General features: G+C 43.9%; 1 protein-coding gene across 1 annotated transcript in view; it reads right to left on the bottom strand.

The window, feature by feature from the left end:
- SFXN1 (sideroflexin 1) overlaps window positions 1-22,136 on the bottom strand; it is a 30,346-nt gene extending 8,210 nt beyond the window's left edge. Inside the window, exons 1-5 of the mRNA XM_075274716.1 lie at window positions 22,024-22,136; window positions 11,882-12,054; window positions 8,383-8,553; window positions 5,932-6,030; window positions 865-940 (exon numbers count right to left, since the gene is read on the bottom strand). Coding sequence (XP_075130817.1) covers window positions 865-940; window positions 5,932-6,030; window positions 8,383-8,553; window positions 11,882-12,045 — 510 coding nt within the window. The 5' untranslated portion in view covers window positions 12,046-12,054; window positions 22,024-22,136. The remainder of the gene's footprint in view (window positions 1-864; window positions 941-5,931; window positions 6,031-8,382; window positions 8,554-11,881; window positions 12,055-22,023) is intronic.
- Window positions 22,137-25,192: the final 3,056 nt, after the last annotated feature.

Genomic DNA, 25,192 nt, shown 5'->3' with positions numbered 1-25,192 from the left:
GAATCTGAATTTGTTTTTCCCCAAGAGAACCTGGAAGTGATTTTACTGCACTAGACAATGAGATTGGCTGAATTGGGGGGGGATCCAAATGTTGACCAACCAGTGACCGTGAACAAGTCTCTGTATCATGACTTTATTTTAGCCATTAGTCAGACCCCAATATTCAGTCAGTGAGGTCATAGCCCCTCTGTCCTCCATTTCATTCTATATAATGGAACATTGGTAAGATATGGCTTATTTCACATCTGTGGCAGGTGTCCTTTCTTCTGTTCCATATGAGGACAAGAGCAATGGAGAAACAGGCGACTAAAATGGCACACACCAACCAAGTGACTATAATGGCGTCTATCGGGTGTTCGTTCTGTTTAATGGTAATTGCCAGACAGACATCCAGCGCAGATGTGAACTAAGCCTTACTTACACATCAGATGTATGTAGAGTACACTTACAGTATATAAACATGTAAATAAGTGCTACATGTATGACAAGCTTTATAAGCAACATAGGAAGACTTCAATCCACCTTTCTATAAGACAGTACTGTCTGCTACTCTTCCAGAACCAGAATTACACATTAGACCAGGGTTGTGCATATTGGGGAAACCGTTTTCACTACCCATATTTAGGTTACCTGTATTAGGCATCACCTGCTGGACGAGAACAGTTACATGAGTGGTGATAAAATGGATTATTAGTAGAGTCATTTTATGGTGCAGCCTCACAAAGTGGCCCCTGGGCACCCGAAAACCATGTTACCCTGCAGCTTTCAAGCTGATTTGTATTGGTCACACCATTTTTCCCCGTGGCCACTCCACGTGGCTGCACCACAAGGCACAACATAAGCAGATAGACATACGGTAAGTACCTTGGTTAGTGCGTTAAGTCCTAGAGCTGTGGCAACAGCACCTGTGGTGGCAGAAACATAAGCTGTTCCCAGTTGGCTAAAACAACAAGAGGTAAAAAGGTTTGCAAATGTACAGAAAAAGCATGAAACCATGTCAACACATGTCAATAATGAGAGTGAAGGTGAGACTTAGATTGTATAGGCACTATGTTAAAACCAGTGACTGCCTGACAATGTAGGACTCTGCGGATGGCTAGAATGTGCAATTGGGAAACAAACAAAACCTTTAAGGAATATTTTTACATTCCTAGATGTCTATATTTTCTACATAACTACCAGTATCTTCTAGGATAAAAGCTTTTAGTCAAATGGCAATAGCTGGGCATACAACAGTGGACATGACCCCATACTATGCTGTTAGATCCTCTCTAAGAAAGGTCATAGTGAACCTGTCTGGAAAATTGCAAGTTTGAGAAAAAAAACAAACAAACACTTAAAAGGGATTCTACCACTACAGCAACATTTTTTCTAATTACCACGTCGGAATAGCCTTAAGAAAGGCTATTTATCTCTTACCTTTAGACGTGGTCTCCACAGCACCATTCCTTAGAAATAACGGTTTTAACCGGTATGCAAAATGAGTTCTACACAGCAATGAGGGTGGACCCCAGCGCTCAAACGGCAATGGGAGCGTCCCCACTGCTGCCCGAGAACTCTCTCCAGCGCTGCCTCCATCTTCAGCTGCAACCCCGTCTCTTCTGTCTTCCGTCTCGGTCCAACTTCCGACGCCTGCACAGTACGCTCCTGTATTGAATTACAAGAGCAAGAGCGGCCTCCCAAAAATGGCCACCGGCCGGCGATTTTTGGGTGGCCGCTCTAGTAGTTCAATACAGGAGCGTACTGCGCAGGCGTCGGAAGTTGGACGAACAGAAGAAGACAGAAGAGGCGGGGTTGCAGCTGAAGAAGGAGGTATCACTGGAGTGAGCTCTCAGGCAGCAGTGCGGGACGCTCCATCGCCGTTTGAGCGCTGGGGCCCGTCCTCATTGCTGTGGAGAACTCATTTGCATACCGGTTAAAAGCAGTATTTCTAGGGAACGGCGCCACAAAGACCACGTCTAAAGGTAAGAGATGTATTCCGATGTGGTAATTGGATAAAATGTTGCTTTAGTGGTAGAATCCCTTTGATACCTACTGGCAGAAGAGAATACACAAACACGTATGAAAGGATTTAGAAGATCTTACGTTTATGACTCTGAACCTGTCCGCTAACAATGCTGCTCTATCTACAGCAGGTTATTACAGAGCAGAAGGAGCTGAACAGATTGATATAACATGACTTAAATCTTACTCAAAGACTGGCAGCTTTCACATATGAGTGAGCACAGAAAGCTGTCCTTCACTTAATAGAACATCCCACTGAACTCCTTGTGTGGATCCTAACCACTATAGATTACAATGACTTCATAGAAAGCTGTGAACAGTGGAAGCAATGTGCGCATAGAGATGTATATGAAAACCATACTAAAGCCATAGCATGCAGTCTAGTACAGTGATCTTCTACCTGTGGCTAAATTCCAATTCCCAGCTTGCCCTGACAGCTACAGGATATCAGAAAATGCTGGGAATTGGAGTTTTGCTATCATTGGAGAGCAACATGTTGGGGCTAAGAAACCATTTCCAACATTCTTATTTTTAAAAAAATAATATTTAGTGGTGGCCTTGGGGTACAGCTCTGGTCCTATTAAGTGAAATAAGAGCAAAGCTGCTCCTGGCTCAGTCCATCTCTATAACTTCTGGTATCCAAGTGTATATATTTAATCCTATGAAAAACGTTGGTGGGGGGGGGGGGGGGGGAAATCTGCTGAAAAATTCATTGACCTACACAAAAAGCTATTTGTTTTAATAACTTCTGTTTGTGGCTCTTAAGCTGACAACACAAGACAAAATCTACTACATATTTCCCTGAGATTACACATGGTCGCCCCAAGTCATACTACATGGGACTCGTAGTTTTGCAGTACCATGTATGACATGGGAGAGCAACCAACGATAGACACTTACTATATAATAACATGTATTTTTTCCTATAATTCTTGAATAATTTACATTTTGGGGGAATTTCCATTGCATTTCCCATACTAAGTAATGTCCATAGTACAGTAAGATATTACAGGGGGATGTAAGCGGTAATGAAGGATGCATGGAGGTAGGGAACCTACTGTATTACTGACCACACAATATTAATGGCAGGGACCTGCATATTAAGAATGCAATGACAGTGTTAGAAAATGGTTAGAAGAAGTAGTACTATCAATGTACACCTCTCCACAGGCAGGGACACACTGCAGTTATTCCATTCCATATGCTGTGCAAGGCTATGAGCACTGTTTCAGGGACATCATGCTGGTGAACAAAGGAAAACACAATATATAGTTCATGGTGAATGCAAAACCCTGGAAAAACTGGTGAAGACATATGCAAAATAATGACCAACAGCACCTAGGATACCCTCCTAGTAATATAGTCTCATAGGTGCTAAAAAGGACACCAAAGGGCAGGACTATGATCACGACCTTCTCTTGACAGGAGGCAAAAGAAATTCAGAAATTGATGGATTGTATCCACATGGGATTAACCTACTGCAGACTTTCCTATATCATGGACTGGGATTGATGAATTGTTATTTCTGTAAAACTTGTTCCGCACTGTCAACTTATTAACACAAGGTTTAGTAAAAACCCCATGCGGTAGGCTGGTACTGTAATATGTGCCATGTTTTCTGCACACAATTCCGTAGCAGAAAATCCTCTGCATATCCCATAACATACTAGGTGTGAATCCTACTAATGTTATAAATGTGAAAGTTTGTGTGTTTGGATGTTTATTCCTCAATCAGGCGAAAACGGCTGAACCGATTTGGCTGAAATTCGACACATACATAGATTGGAACCTGGAATTAAACATAGGCTACTTATTATGCAGATAAATGCCCGCACTGCGCCACCGCTACAACCAAATTTATGTACACGAGAAGCTAAAGGACCTGTGATGACATCATCACAGGTCCTCAAGCCGTTCTCCGATAGGTTCGCACGATTGTGTGGGCGGCGCTATATAGGCTGACACAGCACAGTGTGCAAGCTGAGGAAAATGGCGTCGCATCAGTCACGACTGGAGCGAACATGCAGCCTTGGTGTCGGGCTCCGAGGAGTGTATCGGGTGTGCCAGCTGTGTGTGAGGATGACAAGGAAAGTAGTGTTTCGCCTCTGTCAGCAGGGAGTGAAACGTGAGATACATGGAGGGTAAGTGAAAGTCGCCACATTAGCGAACATACAGCCTGTGTCTCGAGTCGCTAAGGGTATCGGATGCACATACTCTGTGACTACGGCGATGGAATATGCTCTTCAACCTTTGCCGCGGTAGTTGGGGTGGGGTGGGCGGTGACGTGGAAGATCAGGGTGGTGGGAGATGGGGGGAGCCGAGGGCCCTCGGGAGGGTGGGCCACATGGGGGGTTGAGGGGCCCACACCTGCGTACACTGGGCATATAAAGAAATGTAGCAGAGCTAAGACACGGGCGCAGGCCGATCATCGCCAACACCAATTGCATACATATACGCAGGTCGTCGCCAAAAACAACACGCGGATAACGTCGCGGGCAAATGCTGGTATACTCATACCATACTACGTGTGAATATACCCATACCATACTACGTGTGAATATACCCATACCATACTACGTGTGAATATACCCATACCATACTACGTGTGAATATACCCATACCATACTACGTGTGAATATACCCATACCATACTACGTGTGAATATACCCATACCATACTACGTGTGAATATACCCATACCATACTACGTGTGAATATACCCATACCATACTACGTGTGAATATACCCATACCATACTACGTGTGAATATACCCATACCATACTACGTGTGAATATACCCATACCATACTACGTGTGAGTATACCCATACCATACTACGTGTGAGTATACCCATAGCATACTACGTGTGAATATACCCATACCATACTACGTGTGAATATACCCATACCATACTACGTGTGAATATACCCATAACATACTACGTGTGAATATACCCATAACATACTACGTGTGAATATACCCATACCATACTACGTGTGAATATACCCATACCATACTACGTGTGAATATACCCATACCATACTACGTGTGAATATACCCATACCATACTACGTGTGAATATACCCATACCATACTACGTGTGAATATACCCATACCATACTACGTGTGAATATACCCATACCATACTACGTGTGAATATACCCATAACATAATACGTGTGAATATACCCATAACATACTACGTGTGAATATACCCATACCATACTACGTGTGAATATACCCATAACATACTACGTGTGAATATACCCATAGCATACTACGTGTGAGTATACCCATAGCATACTACGTGTGAATATACCCATAACATACTACGTGTGAATATACGCATAACATTCTACGTGTGAATATACCCATAACATACTACATGCGAATATACCCATAACATACTACGTGTGAATATACCCATAACATACTACGTGTGAATATACCCATAAAATTGCCTATTACATAACAGTAATAGTGGAGTATTGCTATGGATCTTTCACATGGTAGTAAATGTAGGCGATCTAATGATTTACTAGATAAACACATTCCCACGTTTCGGGTAATAGAAATCTCTCTTGTAACATAAAACAAGACATTCACTAGGCCTCAAGAAATCTCAGATTCTTATGTAAAATCCTTCACCTACTACAGGCCTTTGTTATTTACACCATAAATGTCATTTTTCAGAATGGTGACTATATTTTTACAGATGTAAGTCCTCCCTGGATGCTAAAACACTATGCTTATCGGACACTATAAATTGCCGGCTTTGACAACAATCTTTTCAGCCTGATGTGTTCCTGACACAAGGTCATTCATTTCATTCCTGCACATGGCTGGACTCCAAACCTCTAGAGCCACAGTAATAAAGCAGTGAGAGCTGAGGCTGCTGGCGTGGAGCCATGTTTTAGACATCCGCCTACCTTCCAGTGATAGGAGCATCTCCACTCCGATTTGTGTAGTTAACAATGGCATTAAAAGACTGGTTAATCCACTGCCAAAAGATCACGGCTGGTGTTGTCCTAAAAATAGAAAACAGCATTTTAAAGCTTTTATTTGACATGGCTTAAAGGCTAGACATGAACATCTGGGAGCTGGCTGCATTTATATATGTAATTTCCACTTCTTTCTCTGACAGATGCACATATTGGCTGCCCTGCTTGTTTCATTACCTTCAGATGATAAAAGGTTGTCTCTACGCTGTATTAAAAGGTACAAATCATTTTGCCAAGACCTTTTCTACATCATGTGCACAAAGACATCAATTAAAGAAATAATTCAATGGGAGATACTGAATAGATCACTAAGTGTTGTATTTGACTAAATTAAAGGTGTTGTCCCGTGCCGGCGTCGCTCCGATAATTCATGGGTCCATGCTGCTTCTCTGCTACCTGCTCTCTCCACACACATAGGAATTGTTCACTCAACCACTCACTGGACTCAGTAGGGATCCGTCTCATCCAGCACTTGGCTAAGAACCATCATTTCCTGCATGTCGAGAGAGATGAGGTAGAAGGGAGCAATAAGAGACCCACGATGGCAGCCACTTGGGATCAGTGAGGTTTGTAATACTTATTTAATTTTTAACCCATTATGTTCTTTTTCTAAAAAAACAAAACAAAAAAAAAAACAATATCCCGCTGGGTAACCCCTTTTATGATGAAATATGGGCTGTATAATTCAAGCTGTTAATTTCCTGGCCCAAACCTACTCAGGAGACTGAGACTCCTTGCATGATAGTTTCTGTCTCCACAAGGCTACACAATCCATGAACGGGTGTGGTGCCGTTTCTGGAATAAAGCATCCAAATATACCTAGCTTACAAGAGTGTGCAAAGCAGGAATCAAAGCAAAAGGTGGCTACTTTGAAGAACCTAGAATATAAGACATATTTTCAGTCGTTTCACACCTTTTTGTTAAGTACCGTATTTTTCGGACTATAAGACGCACTTTTTTCCCCCCAAATTTCGGAGGAAAATGAGGGTGCGTCTTATAGTCTGAATGTGGGTTTGCAGCATGACCGCGCTACTGCCACCGCTGGTTTTCTTCAGCAGCAGTAGCGCGGCAATCCGCAGGCCCCGGCAGCTAAGACAGTCCCCGGCATCTGCTGTAATAGACCAGCGGATGCCGGGGAGTGTCTTAGCTGCCGGGGCCTGCAGATTGCCGCGCTACTGCCACCGCTGGTTTTCTTCAGCGGCAGGAGTGTGACAATACTGCAGGCCCCGGCAGCTAAGACACTCCCCGGCATCCGCCGGTCTATTACAGCAGATGCCGGGGACTGTCTTAGCTGCCGGGGCCCGCGGATTGCCGCGCTACTGCCGCTGAAGAAAACCAGCGGTGGCAGTAGCACGGCCATGCTGCAAACCCACTGCTCCTCCGCAGGTCCCGACAGTTAGTTAGCCCCCCCCCCCCGGCCTCATACCTTTAGTGATGCAGGCCGGCTCCTGCACGGCGAGGCCGCAGGAGCCGACCTGTTCCGATGACAGCCGGGAGCCTAATGAAGGTTCCGAGGCTTTTCATAGCTATATATTACTATCGCGGCTGGTCTATGACACTCCGCGATAGTAATGTATAGAATCTCCCATAGACGGCAATACACTTGTATTGCCGTCTATGGGACTTGCAATCAAATGATTGCAGGTTCAAGCCCCCTAGGCGGGGGATATTAAAATAGTAAAAAAAAAAAAAAAAAAAAAAAAACACTTAAAAAAATATAATAAAAAATAAAATAAATAAAAGTTCACCTCCTTTCCCTAGAATACATATAAAAGTATAACATTACTGTGAAACATATACATTAGGTATCCCTGTGTCTGAAAATGCCCGGTCTACACCTGGCCCCACAAAAAAAACGCCCTATACATCCCCGTACAGCTGCAGGGTCACCTGTCAATGTGGCCTTGAAGCTGTTCCAAAACTACAACTCCCATATATTAAATATTTTACCATTTTTTGCCTGAAAATTTTTTTTCCCTATTTTTCTCCTCTAAAACGTCTTATAGTCCAGTGCGTCTTATAGTCCGAAAAATAATAATATATATACATAATATAATATATAATTCCACATGTGTTAATTCATAGTTTTGATGCCTTCAGTGTGAATCTACAATTTTCATAGTCATGAAAATACAGAAAACTCTTTGAATGAGAAGGTGTGTCCAAACTTTTGGTCTGTACTGTATAATAGCTGGGACCTCACCTGATCACTATAACAGGGATCCTGAGCCACCTGTTCCTTCACACTGCATGACTGCAATGGAACAGGTCACACAAGTACGGCACAGGACTGCAGTAACGCGGAATAAGGAGGTAGGGTAAAGGTGTGGGTAGGGTAAAGCTGTGGGTAGGGTAAAGGTGTGATTTTAAAGGTCTTACCTGTAAAATGTCATCATGCATCCTGTGATGGTCATATTCATTGGTACCTGAGCTGACATCCTTCCAATAAGAATCATCTTTTCACCAGTATCTGGGTGAAAGGCAGAGTCATAGACATATTTTGCTCTCCATAATTCATCTTCTGTGAGTCCAGGTTGCACAATTCCATTTCTACAATGAACAAGATCCATTCCCATATTACTATAGCAGCCCATTATTTTATAATGAAATGGATATGTGTTGTTATGCATAGACAGTGTAAAGATACTTGCATACTGCATATGCTTACAGACCATAACTCAGGCACATACAAAGTACTAGCAGTGGCAGATAAGGCTCTAAACCAGTGATCTGGAATCAGTAGGCCAAGCCATTGACTCCAACTCTATTACTTCTTCATAAATGGCTGACAGCCATGGTTCGTCAGAGGCAGTAAAGATCCTCTAATTCATTAAAAAACTATTGACTGTATTCATATGATGTAAACGTATAACTAACTATACATCTGATTAATTATACAATATTGATAATTGCATAATAGTAATTAAAAATAATTTGATTTTGAAGCTGGAGTTGGAATTGACTCCACAGCCCTGGCTCTAATGACGATATATCAGACTTTAATTATTCACAAACGTTATTGCATTTACATGTAGGAATAGAAGAAATGAAGACGTTTAGGCCTAGTTCACATCTGCGTTCAGTATTCCATTTGGGGAGTCCGCCTGGGGAACCCCCGAACAGAATAACAAATGCATTGACAAGTGGTGAGCAGTCAAAGCACACGGACCATAGGCTATAATGGGGTCCGTGTGTTTTCTGCATGGTGTCTGCACATGTCATGTGGAGAAGAAAAGTACTTCATGAGCTACTTTTCTTTCCGCATGTTCTGTGCGGACACCAGGCAGAAAACACATGGACCCCATTATAGCTTATGGGGTCCGTGTGCTTTCACTGCTCACCGCTTATCAATGCATTCGGTACTCTGTTTGGGGGTTCCCCAAGCGGAGACTCCCTGAACGGAATACCGAACACAGATGTGAACCAGGCCTTAGACCCGGACCCCACGTTGCCAATATGCAGTATTTTGGCCATGGAAAAAAAGCTGCATTTTCCAGCACCTTCAAAGTGGAATGGACTCTGGCTGATCCCATCCACACACTGCAGAAAAAAAATGTGCTACTGTTGCGTTTTTGCAAATCACAGCATGTCAATTATACCAATGGAAATGCTTGAGTTTTACATACAGTTATAATAGAGACAGATTCTGCAGAGAAAAACTCTGTGGACTTCCGTTGTGATCCTTTCAGTAGCGTTTTTCGGCTACGGCTCGCTACATGAGGCCTTAGCCTAAAGGGGATTTTCTAACCACCTTTACAGCACATCAAATGGATGTCGCAGAAAACGGGACCTGAGTCTATTTAGAAAATAAGTTATTGGTAAAAGCTGCACTGTTATGGCACCTCTTCAGTCACAACGGCCGCAAGACTGGAGTAGGGGAACCCATATTCCAGAGGTAGGTGTGACCATCTTCTGGATAATTATGGTATACTCTCTGATGTACAACAGCATAGATATTTAACTGCACTTGGACCTTGCAAAAAAAATTAAAGTACAACAATAAACCTAAAACTCAATGTCAATAAATATATATGTGTTTGTGTATTTGGCAGGGTGTCCATTCCAGGTAACAAAACAAACAAATGAAGATGTGACAAACAAGTTTTCTTTATATATTTACGCAGATAGTAAGGTTATCGCTTGAACCTAGTGCTGGTGAAAGATTAACCATCACTAGCACTGGCAGCGTCCCTATGGTGGTGTAATGTTACTGAGAATATGTAATAAAAATGACTCAAATATTCGCTCACATGTAAAAAGCAGAGCATAAGTCACTGAAATACAATGCTACTCAACATAAAATATACAGTACAGAAGAGCTGCATAAATGTAAAGTCTTGTCAAAATGTTGTATGCACAAGAAACAAAACCATCTACAAAGTACAGTATCTATTAGCATATAGATGGGTAAAATGGTATAGCATTCAGCTGAAAAGGGAATGCGGGAGGAGCATTGTGAAGTGAGCCGTGATGTCAGCTGCCCATAGGTAAAGAGGCTTAAGATACTCCCTGGCATGCCGAATGGGATGTAGTGATCTACTTCTAATGATCTTCCCAAATGTCTTGCTCTTAGTTACCATTCGTCTTTATAGATATCATATAAATCACATTGTCTATCAGGTTCGTCGCTGTGAAACAGATCATTTGGTATATCAAAGCTTTCCACTGCCACTGACTTCCAAACAAATGAGTGTTGTGTAGGGGCTTTTTAAGGTGCAGAAACATATTTATGGCCACAATCTGAGACAGGGAAAACCGTCTTTTCATGGGTATGCAGATTAAGCTGCAAGTGCACTGGGGGCCACCTGACTTGTTATATTTACCTACTGGGATCAGAATGATCAGCGATATGTCTCTACCTGCCCAGGCCTACCTCTGCATTTGCATATTATAAGTTGGCGCTGAACAACATCTAGACATTGTGTACAGATATGGTATGCAAATGGCAGGCTGGAGCCAAAGCAGAGCTGGGTATGGATCGGAGTGGTTTTTTTTACCCATCTATCCTTTAATGTGGGACTATTAAAGGATTATCTTATCTTATAGTAAATAATCAGCAGTCACCTGTAGGAATAATCCAATATGTGGCTAATAAGCCACTGTGTGCAGGTCAGTAAACGGAGCAAAATACTGTGCAGGGGCCAAAAAAGTGGGCAGTATACTGTGTGAGGGTCAATAAAGGAAGAAGTATACTGTATGGGGAGCCAATAATGGAAGCAGCATATTGTGTGGAACAGTCTTGTGTAAAATATGGAAGATTGCAGCATGGGGAGCCTGGAATCTTACTAGAAAATTGCACAACTGCACTACTTTGTCCAATTTTTTTTTTCTAAACTTGCAAATGGGGGTGGTTCCTGAAAATTCTGTTTGGGGCCCCCAAATAGCCAAATCTGCACCTGCTACTAATTTGCAGATCACTAACAAGGTGCATATCTCTGCACTGCTTTAATGGGACTTGAGACCCCAAACATATGTTTCTATTCCTATTAAAGGCCCCTAAACAGCACAATTATTTGTTGGTGAAGCCAAATTTTGGACCAGACAGAGTTTCTCTAATTTTGATCACATAGGTTTTTCTCTTCTGTTATAATTTACTCCAGAGTGGTAAAAAAATAATAATGGATGAACCTGATCCTGTAAATTCCTATGGGTTCGGCGTGAGTGTCCACTTTTGCTTCCGAATATTTCCCTAGCCCAAAGAGTGAAAAAATGTTGCATGCAAAATGTCCTAGCACTTTTCTGGCTACCCAAGGCAGTGGTGATGTACAAAACACACAATCTATTCCAGAGTTTTTTTTATTTATTCAGTGTTCAATATAGGCTGAGAGACGCCAGGATGGAAGCTGACACGGATCCGTTCTACTTTCACACTCCATACCTGTAGTCATGTACAATCTGCCTGGCATGCTCCAGCCGCTCATTTGACAGGAGGATATTTCTTGGGTCGGTTACTGTAAAGAAATGTTTTGCTCTTCCAACAAACGTGCTCTGGTCCCAGCGAGGTTCCTTGATGTTAATATTTAGGGATAATTCGCTTGACATTTTTTGAAACTGCGTGGAAAAAAACCCAAAACATAGTGAGATCAATAACATCACCATATAACTTATTATGGTATCTATTAATAGGACTGCTATAAAATAATTCTAATAATATACCAACCCCCATCTTCCCAATCCTATCCCTGGATTATTACCCAGAACAGGCATTGAAGGCTTTCAGTATATTACCGTATTTTTCGGACTATAAGACGCACCTAGGTTTTAGAGGAGGAAAATAGGGAAAAAAAATTTTGAAGCAAAAAATGGTAAAATATTTAATATATGGGAGTTGTAGTTTTGCAACAGCTGCAAGGCCACATTGACAGGTGACCCTGCAGCTGTACGGGGACGCATAGAGTGTTTTTTTTTGTGGGGCCAGCTGTACTTTTTAGTTATACCATTTTGGGGAATATCTATTGCTTAGATCACCTTGTATTGAAAAAAAACCCGGTGGTTTATGATATACACTCACCGGCCACTTTATTAGGTACACCTGTCCAACTGCTCGTTAACACTTAATTTCTAATCAGCTAATCACATGGCGGCAACTCAGTGCATTTAGGCATGTAGACATGGTCAAGATAATCTCCTGCAGTTCAAACCGAGCATCAGTATGGGGAAGAAAGGTGATTTGAGTGCCTTTGAACGTGGCATGGTTGTTGGTGCCAGAAGGGCTGGTCTGAGTATTTCAGAAACTGCTGATCTACTGGGATTTTCACGCACAACCATCTCTAGGGTTTACAGAGAATGGTCCGAAAAAGAAAAAACATCCAGTGAGCGGCAGTTCTGTGGGCGGAAATGCGTTGTTGATGCCAGAGGTCAGAGGAGAATGGCCAGACTGGTTCGAGCTGATAGAAAGGCAACAGTGACTCAAATAGCCACCCGTTACAACCAAGGTAGCCAGAAGAGCATCTCTGAACGCACACTACGTCGAACTTTGAGGCAGATGGGCTACAGCAGCAGAAGACCACACCGGGTGCCACTCCTTTCAGCTAAGAACAGGAAACTGAGGCTACAATTTGCACAAGCTCATCGAAATTGGACAATTGAAGATTGGAAAAACGTTGCCTGGTCTGATGAGTCTCGATTTCTGCTGCGACATTCGGATGGTAGGGTCAGAATTTGGCGTCAACAACATGAAAGCATGGATCCATCCTGCCTTGTATCAACGGTTCAGGCTGGTGGTGGTGGTGTCATGGTGTGGGGAATATTTTCTTGGCACTCTTTGGGCCCCTTGGTACCAATTGAGCATCGTTGCAATGCCAAAGCCTACCTGAGTATTGTTGCTGACCATGTCCATCCCTTTATGACCACAATGTACCCAACATCTGATGGCTACTTTCAGCAGCATAATGCGCCATGTCATAAAGCTGGAATCATCTCAGACTGGTTTCTTGAACATGACAATGAGTTCACTGTACTCCAATGGCCTCCACAGTCACCAGATCTCAATCCAATAGAGCATCTTTGGGATGTGGTGGAACGGGAGATTCGCATCATGGATGTGCAGCTGACAAATCTGCGGCAACTGTGTGATGCCATCATGTCAATATGGACCAAAATCTCTGAGGAATGCTTCCAGCACCTTGTTGAATCTATGCCACGAAGAATTGAGGCAGTTCTGAAGGCAAAAGGGGGTCCAACCCGTTACTAGCATGGTGTACCTAATAAAGTGGCCGGTGTATGTGTGTATATATATATATATATATATATATATATATATATATATATATATATATATAAATTTTCTAGGGACAGGAGGTGATTTAGAACTTTTATTTATATTTTTAAAGCTTTTTTTTTTACTATTTTATTCCCCCCCGGGGGCTTGAACCTGCGGTCGCTTGATTGCAAGTCCCATAGACGGCAATACAACTGTATTGCCGTCTATGGGACATTCTGTCTATTAGTATTACGGCTGGTCATAGAGACCAGCCGCAATACTAATACAGCAGTAACAGGCCTCGGAGCCTCATTAGGCTCCCGGCTGTCACCCGAACAGATCGGTTCCTGCGATATCGCCGCGCAGGAGCCGGCCTGCAACTCTACAGGTACGGGGCCGGTGGGGACCGGCCCCGGGGGAGAAGGGGCCACCGATACTGACCTGGCATCCGCTGTACTAGAGAGGCAGATGCTGGGGAGGGATAGACGCTGGCACAGGTGCCGGGCCTGAGACATCGCTGCGCTCCTCTGCCCTGCATGAAGCCACGGAGGGGACGGAGGAGCAGAATAGCATCACTCCTCCTGCTGCTGGCTTCATGCAGGGCAGAGGAGCACAGCGATGTCTCAGGCCCCGGCGTCTATCCCTTTCCGGCTTCCGCCTCTCTAGTACAGCGGATGCCAGGCGCCACATTCGGACTATAAGACGCACCCTTCTTTTCCCCCCAAATTTGGGGGAAAAAAAGTGCGTCTTATAGTCCGAAAAATACGGTATATTTCTATAAACCATATAAACCAAAAGTTGTATAACACCCAAGAAGGCTGAGTAAGCAGGGTATTTCATGCCGATATTCAACATTCACAGCAGATCCAATTAGGGCTAGTTCACACGGGGGAAGTTGGCATCGGATTTTGACGTGGAATCCACTGCCAAAAAAAGCTCCCATTGACTTCAGTGGGAGCCGCTCGCTTCTTTTTTCCGCTAGCTAGTAGCGGAAAAAATAAGCGAGCTGCCCTATCTTGCTATGGATTCTGCGGCTGAATCAGCTGCGGTGCGAGGCTCCGGTCCATTCATTTGGGCCTAATCCAATGCCGCAACAGGATACCAGTGCATTGGTAGCTTCGGAACGCATTGACAGAATGTGTATATGCGGAGTTCATTTAACTCCGTGTGAACTAGCCCTTAGAGAAACCCCAGCCATCTGCTGATATCTCCTAGGGAATCTGTAGCAGCAGATGTTGGGTGATGTCATCTACACGATAACCACTTAAAATCCAGATAAGATGTTTTACTGGTGTATAAACATCCTCTCCTCTGATCAAATTGAGTCTATTGACAAGAGCCAGCGGTTTTTCTAACCTGTTCCTGCTACATACAATGGTGCAGCGCTGATCTCAATGCCAGTGATAAGCTTGTCAGCTTGGTGCCAGAATGTCAATGCAGTGCCTGGTGCTGGTGATCTTATGCTCATGACTTTCAGCAGGCCCAAAGCTTTAGATTTATGTTCAGTTGACCTCCACATTGATATTAATACAAGTGGCAAGCCATAGCTGGAGTCATATAGTAAACCACTACGAATCCTGATGATAAATGAGATCTGGCACTGCTCAGACATGCATAAGGGAGTTTACAGTTCCACGTATACACAGGAGAGAAGTCATCTGAATTTATAGAATCGGAACTAGACGACTATCTTAAAGGTATTCTATCATTAAAATGCTATTTTTTTTTTCAGTAACACGTAGGAATAGCCTTAAGAAAGGCTATTCTTCTCCTACCTTTAGATGTCTTCTCCGCGCCACCATTCGGTAGAAATCCCGGTTTTCCTCTGTATGTAAATGAGTTCTCTCGCAGCACTAAGGGTGGTCCCCAATGCTGCGAGAGAAACCTCCAGTGCCGCCTCCATCTTTGTCTGGAATGGCCTCTCTCCGCGTCTTCTTTTGGTGCTGGGTTCAAACTTCTATGCATGTCCACGGCCATTTTTTTGTGACCGCTTACACAGTAAGCTGGGGTAAGCGGCCACAAGAAAATGGCCACGGGCATGGACAGTCGGCTTTGCCTGAGGCCCGAGGGCAGAGCCATCTGCACATGCCTAGAAATTTGAAGCCAGTGCCAGAAGACGACACAGGGAGAGGTCATTCCAGAAGAAAATAGAAGCGTCGCTGGAGAGTTCTCTCGCAGCATTGGGGATGCCCCCAGTGCTGCAAGAGAACTCATTTGCATACCAAAGAAAACTGGGATTTCTACTGAACGGTGGCGCGGAGAAGACATCTAAAGGTAGGAGAAGAATAGCCTTTCTTAAGGCTATTCCTATGTGTTAGGGACAAAAAAATAGCATTTTAATGATAGAATCCTTTTAAGTATTTGGGGTCCTCTGCAAAGACACACTAACTGCACTGACTGTACCACCTAAGAGCCACACTGCCTTATAGTCACTGATGGGAGGGATACTACATTGGGGTACAAGGCTTTCATATACTGTAGATATGGACCTGTTATAGCAGCAAATGAGTTCCACCGGTGATAAAATGCATTTCTTAGTGGTACATTGTAGCCATAAAGAGAAAAATCTTAGTATTTCTCCAGCTTTTAGATGTGTCACATAGAGGTGCAGAGCTACTGTAAATTCCCTTCAAGAACCCTTGTCATAAAGCAGAGGCTCCTGGGAGCAAGGTCAGTCCAAGGACAAAGCAGAATCTGGCATCTCAAAACTGCTGCTCCTGTTTATAACATGTCATTTTATAAAAGGTCCTTCACATTTATTTCTCCCTCACATCAGTTTGTTTTCTTTGCCTTCTAGGCATATAATATAGAGCAGGCTGACTGTAAGTATCCAGCTTTCCTGTGCAGAGCTCACAATAGGAAGGAGCTACAAGAACAGAAAACTCGGTGAGATATTCATGTATTACTCACTATCCTGTACGTCTCATCTTTACTTTGGTAAAATTATACTGTACGGCACATGAAGCAGAAAGTGTTCATCATTTTAATGTCTACCTTTCAATTTCATTAAAACATCTAATACCCCCGACGCCATCATTAATGTAAATGCAGAACTGGGAGTGTTAAACAATGGGTTAAACAAAGAAGTGGACAAAAAGGTACGTTCACATGGCTAAATATGGAGAGGATTCTGCACTGAAATCAGCTCTAAATTCCATCTGAGATCTCCCTCCCATTCATGTCAATGAGAGATAAGATGCTGTTTTTTTTCCTCTGACCCCTTGTTCACATCTGTGTTTGGTAATCCGTTCAAAGAGTCCCCCCCCCCAGTTTTCTGCACCCCTGCCCAACCACCTGAAGATGCCATGGCACTGTAGTAGGCGCTACATTCCTCTTGCTTCTACCAAGGTGATTGGTAACATCGGGGAAAAACAGGTTTGTCTGGTGCAGGCCATTCATTTGCTGTCATAGATGAAAAGAATACTAGTAGAAATGCTACATATTGGTAGCCCTACTTACATATAGCCATCTCTCACCTCCAATAAATCCTCAAGACATAGGTATAACAAAAGTGAATGTCATAAATGCATTTGTTTCAGAGGTATCAGTGAATATACTGTATATATACTGCTATTTTCTATATACAGCTGCTATGCAGACCAGGCAAATGTAGCTCCTATTATAGTGAAATAGACCACAAACAAGCCCTTTATAATGGCTGCCCCAGTGATATACTTATGTTTCCCCATAGGTGTCTATACTACATTGTAAAAGGTTTTATGTAGGTTCAATGTTATCTATACTTGGCCGTCATGTCCCTGCTTTCTAACATGTTCGGTATTACACTAGCAGTTTGTTAGTAACCTGTCCAAGTGTGACATCCCTCCGAGGTTCAGTTAGTAGCTGATCTATTACAAACATGTGAGGCTAATACATGAAGAACACAAATGTCACCTGTGTGCGCAATAAACCCTCAGAGATGGCTGGCACGGTGACTGGTACGGATAAGCAGCTGATGCGGAGAGAAGGCAAGGGTATGAGTCATGCTGCAACATTTGGGACGCGGAGATCGAAACAGCTCAGTGTCAAGGCCCAAATTCCCTAAATTAACCATGAAAAGCTGTGTCAGCTCAATGCTCACTAAAAGCAACACAATGCCACTATATTTAGTAACTATGGTTTACTATGTTGCACAAAAAAGAAATAGAATCACAATGCTGCAAAGACCCGTGTTACGTCTAGTGCAGGACCTGGGGGGTGACAGCATGCAACAGTACAATTCCCTCTTTGGTGTTCTTTCAGTCTTCCTATCTTACTCACCCAGGCCACATACTATATTAAAGGGATCCTATCATTGGATACCCTTTTTTTCTTGATAACATGTAGGAATAGCCTTAAGAAAGGCTATTCTTCTCCTACCTTTAGATGTTTTCTCCGCACCGCAGTTCGGTAGATATCCTGGTTTTCTTCGGTATGAAAATTTGTTCTTTCACAGCACTGGGGACGGGCCCCAGCACTCAAACTGTACTCTCCAGTGATGCCTCTATCTTATTCTGGAACGCCCTCTCCCTGTGTATTCTTCCGTCCTGGGTTTCAATCTTCTAGGCCTCGGGCAGAGCCGACTGCGCATGGCCTGGCCACAAGAAAATAGCCGCTTACACCAGCTTACAGTGTATGCGGCCATTTTCTTGTGGCCCAGGTATGGTCAGTCGGCTCTGCCCAAGGCCTAGAAAATTGAAAAACCAGGATGGAAGATGATACAGGGAGAGGGCATTCCAGAAGATGATGGAGGTGGCACTGGAGATTTCTCTCGCAGCATTGGGGACGCCCCCACTGCTGTTTGAGCGCTGGGGCCCGCTCCCAGTGGTGAGAGATAACTCATTTGCATACCGAAGAAAATCCGGATTTGTACCGAACGGCGGCGCGGAGAAGACATCTAAAGTACGTCAATGCAGTTCTCGCAAGTTCAAGTTCACAAGCATCACAAAATTTCTACATGGATTTCTGACTGTGGGTGGAAATAAGTGGCACGTCACTTACTTGGGACTGAAGTGAGGCTAAATCTTGTGCACATCAACTGCACACTTATGATAGAAGTGAATCTGTAATTACATTGTATGGCTGCTATGAGTCAGACAACCCGGGATGTAAACAGTGAACAGTCCTTGCACAAGCCCTTTAGACCCTTTACATAGTGGGTCTGGGGGGCTCAGTTGTTGAGACCCCTATAGAACTTTTACTGGTTATTTATCCTGAAAATAGATCAACAACAAAAATGAACAGGACAACCCCATTAAACTGCCTTTAAATCTTGCAACAAAAATGTCGCTGTATCACTATGGTGTCGAGTTGCGAAGTGCAAAATCAAGTAACTGCAACGCGACAGTCACAGAAAATTCAATCCACTAACTTGGCACCCCAGCAATGTTTGGCCCCCAATTTCACCCTATGATTTCAGTTGCAAATCAAATAGATATTCTTCAAAGAAGGGAATATCCTGCTGATACAAGCCCTTTAATGCCTTTTTAGTCTCAATGGTGTAGTGTATTAATTATACAGAGGTCATCGTCATTGTAACCATTAACTAATATTTGGATTGATGATCAAGAATAATGTCAAAAAAACAGAAATAAATGACATTCTGCGCTACAGAAGCAGAACAATGCCTTACACATTTACTGTACTATGGACACAGTAAGGCCAAAGGTTTGTTTTGTCAGAGCACTGCACAGCCAACTTGCTGACAAGTGCAAGTCTTCACAAATGAACGGATCACATGCTTCATATCTCTTGCTTGCCAGCCCTGGGGTAACTAGCAGGCATTTGTTAGAAGACATCATTCCTCCCGTCTTTACATGAAGAAATACCACCCTTTCATTGCCTTGTATTAGGGTAGTTTGAGGTCCCAATAGTTAGCCTAGGAGGAGTCTTCATACTTCATACTCCACATACAATGACCAAGACGTAACTTAATTCATACTGTATGTTTTTTCTCCTTTGCAATGTTTCTTAATGAATCCTACTCATTTTTATGTAAGGCAGTTCCAAGCTGACAGCTATGGACAGTCAGAAACTGAAAAGCTCCAAGGCCTCAAATAGATTTTTCATAAGGATATGTTATCAGTATGTGAGTTCAGACAACACACAGATCAGCTATAACTCAGACACAGGAAATGACAGCAATGTGGCTTGGTCATCAGTATAAAGAAAATTTAGGGGCTAGAAAAGCCCTTTAAATTGAATTCCCATGAAAGTGACAGTAGATTCACACAAACAACCGAAAGCCAGACCGCTAAAACATCGATTGTACACGAACACTGACGAACCCCATTGTCTTTAATAGGGTCCGGCTTTTTTGAAAATGAAAGCAGTGGAGAGTAAAGTTCTCCATCCTCCAAAAAATTTCGCCGGTTTCTGCAACAGAGTTGACTTTGGCACAGATGTGAATCCAAACAAAATATTCAACAAACTATGCAACAAATATATTATACAACATAATTCTATATAAAATACAGCTATATAAATATTTATTATTTAATATAGTTACAAATATTTCATCATTTTTGTTTGTGGCTAGAGTTGGTAACTTTTTTCCAACTCAGACTTGACCTAAAATTGTTCCTGGCTCTGACTCCACAACCCTGGTAAATCTGCCCCTCTGTGTACATCACAGCAGTTGGCATTAACATGCAGGGTTTTTTTTAGAGGCAAAGTCAGGGATGGGTGGTAAGACCATGTTCATATCTGCACCAGATGGCAGGACTGGCTCCACCTACAGCCCATATTCACTCTAATGGATTTCATTGGGTTTTCAGATATAGAGCTCCAGTATTTGTCCATGCTTTTTCACATATTCATCTGTGAACTAGCCTAAAGGGAGGGGAATTGTGCATAAAAGATTCTGCTTCTCTTTAAAAAAAAAAAAAAAAAAAAAAAGCATCAAAACTGTATGTGTGAACGTAGCCCAATAAGGATCACTGCTTACACCAGCTCTATGCTACAAATTCAGAGCCGGTGACAGGAAGCTGAAGAGATGATGCAACACCATGTGAGACCTCAGCTTTCACTTCTAGAATTACAATAAGCCAGCATGGTTGTCAAGTCCCCCAAGGCAAATACCTACACATCATACTATGAACCCTATATAATACATAGATCTCCAGGGATGTCCCCCCTACACATCATACTATGAACCCTATATAATACATAGATCTCCAGGGATGTCCCCCCTACACATCATACTATGGACCCTATATAATACATACATCTCCAGGGATGTCCCCCCTACACATCATACTATGAACCCTATATAATACATACATCTCCAGGGATGTCCCCCCTACACATCATACTATGAACCCTATATAATACATACATCTCCAGGGATGTCCCCCCTACACATCATACTATGAACCCTATATAATACATACATCTCCAGGGATGTCCCCCCTACACATCATACTATGGACCCTATATAATACATACATCTCCAGGGATGTCCCCCCTACACATCATACTATGAACCCTATATAATACATACATCTCCAGGGATGTCCCCCCTACACATCATACTATGAACCCTATATAATACATACATCTCCAGGGATGTCCCCCCTACACATCATACTATGGACCCTATATAATACATACATCTCCAGGGATGTCCCCCCTACACATCATACTATGAACCCTATATAATACATACATCTCCAGGGATGTCCCCCCTACACATCATACTATGAACCCTATATAATACATACATCTCCAGGGATGTCCCCCCTACACATCATACTATGAACCCTATATAATACATACATCTCCAGGGATGTCCCCCCCCATACACACATACACTGGCTGATGTCACAGCCTGCACCATGTAGGTTATTCACATGTCATCCATTGTATCCACATCACAGAAAATACCAGACAAACCCCATTACTCATAAAGAGCAATAACTGCATTAGAAGTCATAGTGTCATAAAGCAAGGCACAATCCATACATTATAGTTCACTTATAGTCTAGGAGAGCAATGAGCTGTATACATGTCATGTCAGGCATTAACCCCCTGGGGTGCAAGCTCGGCTAAAGATCTTGTCAGCGGGGACTATAGAAGAAGCAGGTGATATAGCTTTATACAATACAATATATACATATATATGCACGCACAGATATACATGTGGATAGATATGGATGGTATATGCAGAGGCAGGGGACTATAGAAGAAGCAGGTGATATAGCTGTATGCAGGCGCCTGTATACCATTAGATAGATAGATAGAGATAGACATATGGATGGTATATGCAGTGACAGGGGACTATGAGAGCAATGGCCGCCTGCAGTGCAGATGAATGGCTACCCAGGGATGAATGCACTCACACTAGTAGTTGTGCAATGAGTCCTGCTGCAGCAGATGCTTCTCCGCTTCTCCTCTCTCCCTATCACTGCCAGCCCCTCTGCCGCGGTGGCTCAGCTCCTAGTCACGTGGTGCGGTGATGTCATCCGGCTACGGGGACCCTTTTAGGACAATTCTAGTCAGCGCTGCTTCTCCTGCACAGTTCCCATACAATTCCCATACCTCATGGAGCAGGGCAAGGCAGAGCTGCAGGGAGAAATCTCCCTCAGTGCTCCACCTCACCCTACCCCATACCAGTATTTCCTATCCCCACAGCATGAATGCAATTCAACAACTCCATACCTCCCAACTTTTGAAGAACCGAAAAAGGGACAAAATGTGCGGCGCGCTACGCGCGCCGCGGTAAATTTAGCCCCGCCCACTTTTGTGTTGACTCCGCCCACTCGTTAATTTTTCATGTGCCCGCACACAGTATATTCCTCCTACAGTCACCCGTAAATTATATGTCCCCCTTCTATCTCTCCCCCAGTTTCATATACACCCTTCATCTGCCCCCAGTTTCATGTCCCTCTTCCATCTCTGCCCCCAGATTCATGTCCCTCCATCTCTGCCCCCAGATTCATGTCCTCTCCATCTCTGCCCCAGATTCATGTCCCCCATCTCTGCCCCCAGATTCATGTCCTCTCCATCTCTGCCCGCAGATTCATGTCCTCTCCATCTCTTCCCCCAGTGTCATGCCGTCCTCTCCTTCATCTGCCCCCAGATTCACGTTCCACCTCCACATTAAACTTACCTTCTCCTCCGCTCCCTCGCCGCTCTCTGCCCGCCTCTCTCGCTGACACATGCAGCTGAAGGAAGGAGCTGACACAGGTCAGCTCCTCGCTTCGCCGCTGCCCGCCTCTCTCCCTGACACATGCGGCTGAAGCTGCTCGCGTGCTCGCTTCGCCGCTGCGTCTCTCTCTCGCTGACACATGCGGCTGAAGCGAGGAGCTGACCTGTGTCAGCTCCTCGATTCGCCGCTGCCGCCGGCTCCTGGCTTGTACATCGCGTCTACAAACCAGGAGCCGGCGGCAGCAGCGAAGCGAGGAGCTGACACAGGTCAGCTCCTCGCTTCAGCCGCATGTGTCAGCGAGAGAGAGACGCAGCGGCGAAGTGAGCACGCGAGCAGCTTCAGCAGCATGTGTCAGGGAGAGAGGCGGGCAGTGGCGAAGTGAGGAGCTGACCTGTGTCAGCTCCTTGCTTCAGCCGCATATGTGTTCAACTCAGATCTGCTTCCTCTGGACGCAGATCTGAGTTGAAATCGGGACATACCTCCCTCCAACCGGGACCGCGGGACATGTCACCCAAATCGGGACTGTCCCGCGGAAATCGGGACGGTTGGGAGGTATGCAACTCAGCTATCTGACATGTGGAGTGGGGGAAGTACACAGGCTGAAGCTTTACACAAACATGAGGGAGGCAAACAATTGCTATTCTAACTTAACAGAGCACCCAAGCCAGCATGGGGGAGGGAGAGAAGGGGGGAGAGAGAGGGAAGACTGGCTTAGGGCTCTGTCAGGGCAACCACACGAAATACACATCCTGCAAAATCAAAAAGCACAAAATGGAGGAAACAATCAGAAGAAAAAGTCCTTAGTCTTCTTTTTTGTTTATAAACATTTTATTGTTTTCTTTTGTAATACAAAGGCATAAGGGGGCGTTCACACTACCGTCGGTTCCCGACCGGTAGTGTCCGCTCCTAGTGTCCGCTCAAAATCTGGTACGGACATTAGTATCGGACACTAGCTGTGTCCGTGACACTTGTCATTTATTTAAATGGGCATCGGGTGCGTTCTTTTGCACTCCATGCCCTTCCTTCCCTGTCCGCAAGTGAAGATGTCCGACTTCTCAAGCTGACAGAAGAACCCTACATGTTGGGTTTTTCTGTCTGCTTGAGAAGTCAGATGACCGAAACGTCAAATCTCAATTGATCTAGCCTACCTTATTGTCCAAAATCTATATTTTGCTTTGTGTCAATGGCGTTGATTGTGTCGGGGACATTAAAGAGTCCTCATAGTATGTTGCAGAGCTCCAAATTAAATAATTAATTAACAGGCCTAGATGGGCTACCACCCATTGGGCCTGGAGAAGCCACACAGACACGCAGGTGATTGTGTATCAAGTGAGTTCTGATTTATTATAAGAAAAAGGTAGTTTAAATACATTACAGACAAAGAGCTGGCTTGGCTATTCTAATCAGGTACAACACGATTGGTTATAGAGATATAAGACAAGCCTGGCACATGACTATTGGCTGAGGTCTGCATATCATTATTACACTCCAACCTGGGATGACCTTTCTCATGACATGAAAAAGAATCTAAGATATTTATGTGTAAGCCAACATCATACACTAGTTCTAGATGTATATCACAGAAAGAGAGATAATGATCACGTACTGGTCCGCTCCGGCCTTGGGGCTAACGACCAAACAGGTTATTTGAACCGGTTTCTACACCCACCCTCAAAGATGACCACAAATAGATAAGGAGTTATAACCCAACCATTAACATTCCACACGCCTTATCCCCTAAAGGGGTCTCTTAGACTCTAAACAGACATCCTTATGAAGCTTAGAACAGAAAATGCTTACAAAATGGCTGACAGAATACAAGATGGAAGATGTGATCCTAACAGTTGTATTGTAAAATAAATCACCTATCCTTTTTACCTTAAATTGGTGTGTGCAACAAAATTTATTTGCAAGCAGTCCTGAAAGGTGACTTGTTCCCTCCTGAGAACAAGCCTGTTTCTAGCGAACCAGATAGCGTCCTTGAAGCAGTTCAAGATGCGCCAACCCTTCTCACAGTCAGTCTCTCTGTGGATCCCCGGGAACAGTCCATAAAAAAACGAATGGTAAGAAAGGTTGCTCCTGGGAACAGAGTCCTGCAAATCGTCCTCCAGGGCATCCAACAGACCCTGAGCAAACGGGCAGGCCCAGAAAAGATGGTGGGTGGTCTCCTCCTTGAAGGGACATCTGGGACAGTAGCGCGTCTTGCTCAGGTTGCGGGCATGCATGAACGACCTCACCGCCAATCCTCCCTGCACGGCCATCCACGACATGTCCTTGTGCCCGTTGATCAGCTGGGCCGAAAAAATGTTCTTCCAAACGACCTCCGCGGTTCCAGCCGGCAGCCCTGGGATCTCCTCCAT

The sequence above is a fragment of the Leptodactylus fuscus genome, chromosome 5 (genome assembly GCF_031893055.1).
Source record: "Leptodactylus fuscus isolate aLepFus1 chromosome 5, aLepFus1.hap2, whole genome shotgun sequence".
NCBI lineage: Eukaryota > Metazoa > Chordata > Amphibia > Anura > Leptodactylidae > Leptodactylus > Leptodactylus fuscus.
The sequence above is the reverse complement of the archived record's forward strand: the minus strand, read 5'-3'. Positions and strand labels throughout refer to the sequence as shown.